Source organism: Portunus trituberculatus, chromosome 38, assembly GCF_017591435.1.
Source record: "Portunus trituberculatus isolate SZX2019 chromosome 38, ASM1759143v1, whole genome shotgun sequence".
NCBI lineage: Eukaryota > Metazoa > Arthropoda > Malacostraca > Decapoda > Portunidae > Portunus > Portunus trituberculatus.
Genome location: NC_059292.1, coordinates 9,011,860 through 9,019,987, shown reverse-complemented (window position 1 = coordinate 9,019,987; position 8,128 = coordinate 9,011,860). Strand labels below are relative to the sequence as shown.

Genomic DNA, 8,128 nt, shown 5'->3' with positions numbered 1-8,128 from the left:
AAAGGTATTTTTTATTGCCACGTCATGTATCCGGACTTCATTCGTTTTTCTTCTGTACGCCATTGTTCTCCGCTTTCACTTTCGCTAACATCACTGTCAAGGAATTCCCTTAATCCTCATTCAATCTTATGAATAAAATAAGAAAATGAATAAAACACATCATAAAAGTGATTATTCATATTTGCTAAGTATCGTGTATAAAATAGAATACACCACGTATGTACATACATATTGTGACGATACGTTATAATGCCGAGTGGCACACGTCATGAGGAGCCTGGATACCCCCTCAATAGAAACATACGACTAAACCGGTAAGCTTTTGAACTTATAACTTGTGTCTGTGTTGGGAACAAGTGGTGTGTGTGTGTGTGTGTGTGTGTGTGTGTGTGTGTGTGTGTGTGTGTGTGTGTGTGTGTGTGTGTGTGTGTGTGTGTGTGTGTTTGTGTGTGTGTGTTTGTGTATGTGTGTGTGTGTGTGTGTATTTGGCTCAACCTGACCTGAGGATACGGGGCAAGAGAGGTCATTATACTCTCTCTCTCTCTCTCTCTCTCTCTCTCTCTCTCTCTCTCTCTCTCTCTCTCTCTCTAACCGAAAATCACATTCAGGCCAAGACAAGCAAAAGAACATATAAAAAGAGTAAAAGAACAAAAACACAACACCGTTCAATCACTAACCAGCACACACCACTTTCTACAACACCTACAACACAGCCAGTGTAGACTTGCTTCCCTTCACAACAGGCGGTGCAGGGATGTGACACTTAACTTATTTATATTAACTGCCATGAACGGACACATTCTGACACGGTAATACTTTTTGTACAAGGACGGCTTACGAAGTTATTTTCCTAGGCACACCACCGATACTTTATCTTTTGACTACTATACTATACTATATGCTTAACAGGTCTGATGTGTGTTTTAAGTATAAATTGTTTGAAAGACACTACATAAAACAAGAAAAGAGTGGTCTACTAGTTCAAATTTTAAATATACCATGAATTAGTTGTATATTTGATTGTGGCTTTTCACATGATGAATAAGTTTGTCGAGTATAATTTCGAAAGGTGCACAGAAAAACAACGAGAAGAGAGTGATATCGTAGTTTAGACCTGTTAGCACCTGTATTTTTTCTGACCAATGAAATCGTCTAGTGTCATATGAACACAATATTATCAAAAGCAATGAAGAGATCACGTCACGCTGGCCCAGGATATAAATGCATTCAGTAGCACCAGTAGAGCATCGTGACTTTTTTGCTTAGCACCGAGATAAAAAAAAAAAAAAAAAAAAAACTGTGATTTTGCAAACAGATAAGTTTAACCTGCACTCGTCCCTCTGATGCCAAGAAATTTCAAGGCAATAGGAAGAGCTAGGGATCAGCTGGTCACTGTATGTTAATTGGTACTCATGGTTTCATAAACAAAGGAAACTTTTATCATTGACATCAGGGAGAAAAGCAGCTGCGTTTCATCCCTTCACTCTTCATAACTCTGTGTGTGTGTGTGTGTGTGTGTGTGTGTGTGTGTGTGTGTGTGTGTGTGTGTGTGTGTGTGTGTGTGTGTGTGTGTGTGTGTGTGTGTGTGTGTGTGTGTGTGTGTGTGTGTGTGTGTGTGTGTGTGTGTGTGTGTGTGTGTGTGTGTGTGTGTGTGTGTGTGTGTGTGTGTGTGTGTGTGTGTGTGTGTGTGTGTGTGTGTGTGTGTGTGTGTGTGTGTGTGTGTGTGTTACAAAAGGAGGGAAAAAATATGGGTGAGACACTTCACTCCTGAAGGACATGAATTTCACCAGCAGACACAACCATTACGCAGAATAGCCAACCGTCTGCTGATAAACTGAACAGAACCCATTACCCACACTATAGACCATATCCTGAAACACTTTTGTGAAGCATCTCAACTACAGTCAAATGCCTCTATTTGAAATAACACGGGTTTTCAAGGTTGTTTCTTATGGTTCAGGAGATATATAGATTAACAAGAATTTTACATTATAACAGAAGAAACATTCTTGAAAACCAAGCTAATCACATCTGCCATGTTTGAAAATAGTCGTGATTAGAGGGCGAAGCGTTTCAGCACACAGACCTATGGCACGTAAGTACATTATATTATAAGTAATGAAGAAACAACAAGAACACGAGCGACACCACCATCACGACCTGCACTCTCACCCACCGCGAGGCCAGTGCGTTCCTCGAAAGCATTTTCTTTATACAAGATTGACTTTTAACCAATATACTTAAAATACCTGAAGTCCTTGGCATTTACGGAATCTGAGAGGAGAGTCTTTAACTTACACCTCTAATATACAAACTGGTACGACGGTAGGTTTACAAGTCACAGGTAAGGCTCAGTATTCACAAAACACTAATTCTAGGCTACATGACTGAGGCAATGGATTACATATCACACCACTGCACAGCTGGAATCATGTTTACCAGAGAGTGGAAAGACGGGACGGCGTAGAAGGAAGGAATGAACAAAAATGCAAGGCATCGTTCATCATTCCTGCTGTGATTGGCTGTTGTGTGCATGAGATGAAAGTAGAGATGGTGGTGGTGATGACGATGATAATAATGATGGTGGTGGTGGTGGTGATGGTGGTAAGAAATGGAAATAAATATAAGGTAAAAAATCATCAATGTTTCCCTGCAGTTTTGTTAGACTTTCATAGATTATATATATATATATATATATATATATATATATATATATATATATATATATATATATATATATATATATATATATATATATATATATATATATATATATATATATATATATATATATATATATATATATATATATATATATATACATATATATCGTATTGCCTAAGGATAGTGTATGATTTAGCTTATTATTAATATTTTCAATGTCACGGTCGGATAGCGAATATAACATGGATTAAAAGTAACAATAGCGACAGAAGGAATAATACTAGTGATCTTAACAACAAGAACACAACATCAAAACAACGGTAATAACAATGATAACCGATGTTATTCACCAAGAGAAAAAGAAAAGAGAAAAGCAGAAAAAAAATAATTCCGGCGCAAAAACCTGCACATTGTGGACTTGACAAAATCACTGTTACTTGAGGTAAAACTTTCAGAAGAGTAACTGTTGACTGGCCTCACTGGAGACACGACACGGAGCGAAGAGAGAGAGAGAGAGAGAGAGAGAGAGAGAGAGAGAGAGAGAGAGAGAGAGAGAGAGAGAGAGAGAGAGAGAGAGAGAGAGAGAGAGAGAGAGAGAGAGAGAGAGAGAGAGAGAGAGAGAGAGAGAGAGAGAGAGAGAGAGAGAGAGAGAGAGAGAGAGAGAGAGAGAGAGAGAGAGAGAGAGAGAGAGAGAGAGAGAGAGAGAGAGAGAGAGAGAGAGAGAGAGAGAGAGAGAGAGAGAGAGAGAGAGAGAGAGAGAGAGAGAGAGAGAGAGAGAGAGAGAGAGAGAGAGAGAGGATATTAGGCAGGGAAAACAAAACAATGAAGGAAAGAAGCTGTGGGTGCTCCAGGAAGTTATCACTGCCTACACGCTTCGGCAGTCTTTTCAGAATAGAGACAATTTTTTTTCTTCTATTACAAGATCCCGGAATTCGATGCTTTGCTGTCACTCACGTCGCTTGTCATTGATCAGACACGTGAAAAGATAAACCTTCACACTCATAGAAGGGAACAAAAATGGATTTTGATAATATTGCACTGTCTTTTTTTTTGTCATATCTGACGCACGACCTGATATTGACAGCCTCTTCATGGCGGTCTTTTTCTTCTCTTTTATCGTGCCAAACCAATGAGGGAGCTCTATACAAGACCCCAGCCAATGATCACCACAGAATCTAACCTCTGCTACATCATTGGTCACGATGGATATTTGTTGGTGAATTTACCACATGTCAACAATAAAGTGTGATGCATCTTGACCACATACTTCACATGGCAAACTTTGGTACGTGTGTGTAAAAGCAGGACCTTGCGAGCGCGTCCAAACACATGACAGTCAGTATTTGCACGCCTGACCTTCCCACGTGGCCAAAGGCAGAGAGGCAAGGTAAGTTCTACACATGTCTAAGTTACATCACATATAAACTTTTCTTACCATTCTTTTCAACTGCCGCTCATTACAAAGTAACTTCACACCTGCCAGTGCTTAGATCGTTTCACTTCTGGTCTGATGGGGAGAAGAGGATCAAAACGCAGAGGTGGACAGTTAAGAGGCCACTACCTCCTCGCTCAGCAAGTTTAATACACCACAGAATTGAGCGACGTCATATTTCTTATTACGTATTGGAAAAGTTCACGTTCATAAGGTATGATTTTTTTTCTGTCTATAAGGATGCGTACACAGTAACTGCACTTGAGTGAAGATAAGAGAGGTCCAAAGAGTTTCCTTGTGACCAAAGTTAATCACATTTACCTGAGCGAAATTTACGTGCCTTAATGACTCGCCTTCATCTCGAAGCGAAAAGCCATCAATCACTGTGACGCCCAGCCTCGCGTCACCACCACACAGGCTGGCCAAAAGGAATCGTGGGAAGAGAATGAAGAAATTAGGCTTCGCTTTCATTCAAAGAGAAAATTTTACATTGTAAAAAAAGAAAATACACTCTCAGTTATCATGAATACGAGAGCTTGATGAGAAGAGACAAAACTTGACAGAAGATGTTTCGAAAATGACAATGATGAATATGAATGAGCGTGAGGATGGTCCGAAAATGGAGGCGACAAGGCAAGACATGAGCAGCATGCTGATCGCTGCCCTGGGAGACATAGCCACTCCTTGTTCAGCATGAGAAGGTCCGCCTCAGTTTGTGTCCAGCTTCCTTCAAGTCTTTCTTCACAGAATGACTGAAGTGGCGAGATCGTCTCTTATCCCGAACAAGCGTTTCAAGGCTAGAAGTGGAGCTCAGGCTGGCGGAGTGGTGCAGAGACAGGCAACTTATGGGGTTGAGGCTGAGGGAGAGGTCAGGGTGGACTGCTTCTTTTAGGCTGCAGCTCATCGCCTCAGAGGTAAAGGAGCAAAGGGAGTTGCCATGAACTCGAAATTGCTGCATTCTCCGCCGTGCCTCCTCACACTCAGACGGCGTCCTGAAGCGTGGGTCGAAAGGTTCTTGGAGATTGGAGGATTTGGGAAGGGTGTAGATCTTGCATCGATTGGGCTGCCCCGTGGTGCCCGGTAGGGCTGGGACGGGCACGTGGCGGCAGGTGATCCAGCACAAGAACTGGAAGTAGGCGCGCCGGTAGCGTCCGTTGCTCACCACGTAGATGAAGTTGTTGATACAGTACTGCAGCCAGTAGATGCAGTACACCACGATGCCCGCGTCCTTGTGCGCCCCTGGCTTGGGCCCCTCCATCAGGTTGAAGATGCAGATGGGAATCACGCACACCAGGTACACGAAGAGCAGCCTCACAATGACCCCCGTGGTGCGAGATCGGCGAATGGCGATCATCCTCTGGCACGAGTAGGACCTGAGAGAGTAACACTGTCACCACACTCATCATCACACTGCCACTTCATCACCCCACCCACCACTCTGTCATCACCCACCGTCACACTCATTACCACTCAGTCATCACCCACCATCACACTCATCACCACTCAGTCATCACCCACCATCACACTCATCACCACTGTCATCACCCACCATCACACTCATTACCACAAAATCATAGACCGATCTTCGGGTAGGACTGAGACCACAACATACTCCACACACCGGGAAAGCGAGGCCACAACCCCTCGAGTTACATCCCGTATCTATTTACTGCTAGGTGAACAGGGCCACACATTAAGAGGCTTGCCCATTTGCCTCGCTGCGCCGGGATTCGAACCCGGGCCTCTCGATTGTGAGTCGAGCGTGCTAACCACTACACTACTACTATTACACACACAGCTCGTTGTCATCACCAGACTCTTCCTCAACACTGTCATCACCCACCATCACACTCAACACTGCTTTATCACTCACCATCACTATACTTCTCACAATGTCACCCACCGCTATGATCACCACACTCCCTCCACTCACCACAATACATCCCACTTTCATCACACAACACAACACGGCACTGACCACACCAAATCTTAAGTCACCACAAAAGAACAAAAATAATAGCAAAGATATGAAGAAGAGAAGAATAAATAAGAGTTAGAGAATAGTTAAATGTATATATAGGCAAGAGAACAAAATTGGGGGATGAGTAGGGAGATTGGGTAAATGAAGATAGATTTCAAGGAATAAATGAATTAAACAAGTAAAAAAGTTAACCAAAAGAAAAAGAAAACAAATTTCAGAACTTAAAACAGAATAATAAAGGGAAAGGAATGCGAAAGAAAAGGTGGATGAATCATGGGAGGAAGAGAAAGGATCTAAAAAATAAATGATATAAAAAAGAGAGAGAGAGATAAGGAAGATAAGCATAAGAAAGAAAGAAGAGAAAATGCTTTAATGAATAAGGAAATAAATTACTCATATTCTGGATGCGGATTGGGAAATAGAAAGAGAAGAAAGAGGAGTACGAGACAGGAAAGGAAGATAATGAATTAAACAACAGGAAAAAAAGTTAGACAAAGACGAAAGTAAAAAAAAATAAAGAAGGAAACGGCTCACTATAACAAAAAGGAAGAAGAATGTCTTAAATAATAGAAAAAAAGGAAGGGAAAACATAAAGACGAGACAGGCCTACATTAACAAAAGACGAAGAAGAATGTTTTAGATAATAGGAAAAATACAGATAACTAAAGAAGAAAGGGGAAAAAATAGAGAAGAAACAAAAATGAATACTGACAACAGGAAGAATAATGTTTGGAAAAAAAAAATGGAAGACGAGAAGGGAAAAATATAAGAAGAAGCAGGCGCAAAGTAACAAAAGAAGAAGAAGAAGAAGAAGAAGAAGAAAGGAAGGACAAGAACAACAAGAGCAAGAACAACAACAAAAAGAAGTAGAATAAAAGGAATAAGAGGAACAAGAAGATCAAGAACAAGGACAAGAACAAAAAGAAGAAGAAGAAGAAGAAGAAGAAGAGGAAGAAGAAGAAGAAGAAGAAGAAGAAGAAGAAGAAGAAGAAGAAGAAGAAGAAGAAGAAGAAGAAGAAGAAGAAGAAGAAGAAGAAGAAGAAGAAGAAGAAGAAGAAGAAGAAGAAGAAGAAGAAGAAAAAGAAAAAAAGAAAAAAAAGAAAAAGAAAAAGAAGGTTTTTAAGAATACGAAAAAAAAAAAAAAATAGTTACCCGAAGATGCTGAGGGCAGAGGAGGAGGAGTACACCTGGAAGAGGATGACCAGGTAGCCGATGAGGATGAGGACGCAGGGCACGGCACTCTCCAGGGCGAAGAACACCATCCGGGGAGATGACGTTGCTGGAGGTCTCGTTCGTGTTGATAAAGTCACATTTGACGAAGTTTGCGTTGTAACCGAAAGTGCCAAATTTCTGAAAATAAAAGGTTGCGTTAAAAAGTAGTAGTAATTATCTTTCTTTCTCTCTCTCTCTCTCTCTCTGAAAGCCATAAATACACAGGAAAATTATTTAACTAGCCTGAAAGGACGTGTGTGTGTGTGTGTGTGTGTGTGTGTGTGTGTGTGTGTGTGTGTGTGTGTGTAATATAGAAATAGTGGTGGAGATCCAAGTAGTAGTAGACGTGTAGTAGTAGTAGTAGTAGTAGTAGTAGTAGTAGTAGTAGTAGTAGTGGTAGTAGCAGTAGTAGTAGTAGTAGTAGTAGTAGTAGTAGTAGTAGTAGTAGCAGCAGCAGCAGCAGTGGTGGTGGTGGTGGCAGCAGCAGCAGCAGTAGTAGTAGTGGTAGTAGTAGTAGTAGTGGTAGCAGTGGTAGTAGTAGTAGTAGTAGTAGTAGTAGTAGTAGTAGTAGTAGTAAAAGTAGTAGTAGTAATAGTAACAGTAGCAGTAGAAGATGTAGTAGTAACAAAAACAACAACAAAACTAGAATATCAGAGCGTATACTTCTGGAAAGCAAAGTTTTTCTCCAAAGGAATAATTTCACACCTGGTAGACGCCTCCCACTAACACACAACGCCCCGAGTCTAGGTGCGAACATTAAAAATCATATTAATAGTACTAAATGACCGAGTGGGAGGCGGTCCAAGTTGGCGGAGGTCCCAGTTGGTCAGTTACCTCTG

General features: G+C 41.2%; 1 protein-coding gene across 1 annotated transcript in view; it reads right to left on the bottom strand.

The window, feature by feature from the left end:
* Positions 1–3,580: 3,580 nt before the first annotated feature.
* The window catches only part of LOC123514637 (G-protein coupled receptor moody-like), a 42,984-nt gene continuing 38,436 nt past the window's right edge, over positions 3,581–8,128 (bottom strand). Inside the window, 3 exon segments of the mRNA XM_045272624.1 lie at positions 3,581–5,469; positions 7,230–7,348; positions 7,350–7,427. Coding sequence (XP_045128559.1) covers positions 4,785–5,469; positions 7,230–7,348; positions 7,350–7,427 — 882 coding nt within the window. The 3' untranslated portion in view covers positions 3,581–4,784.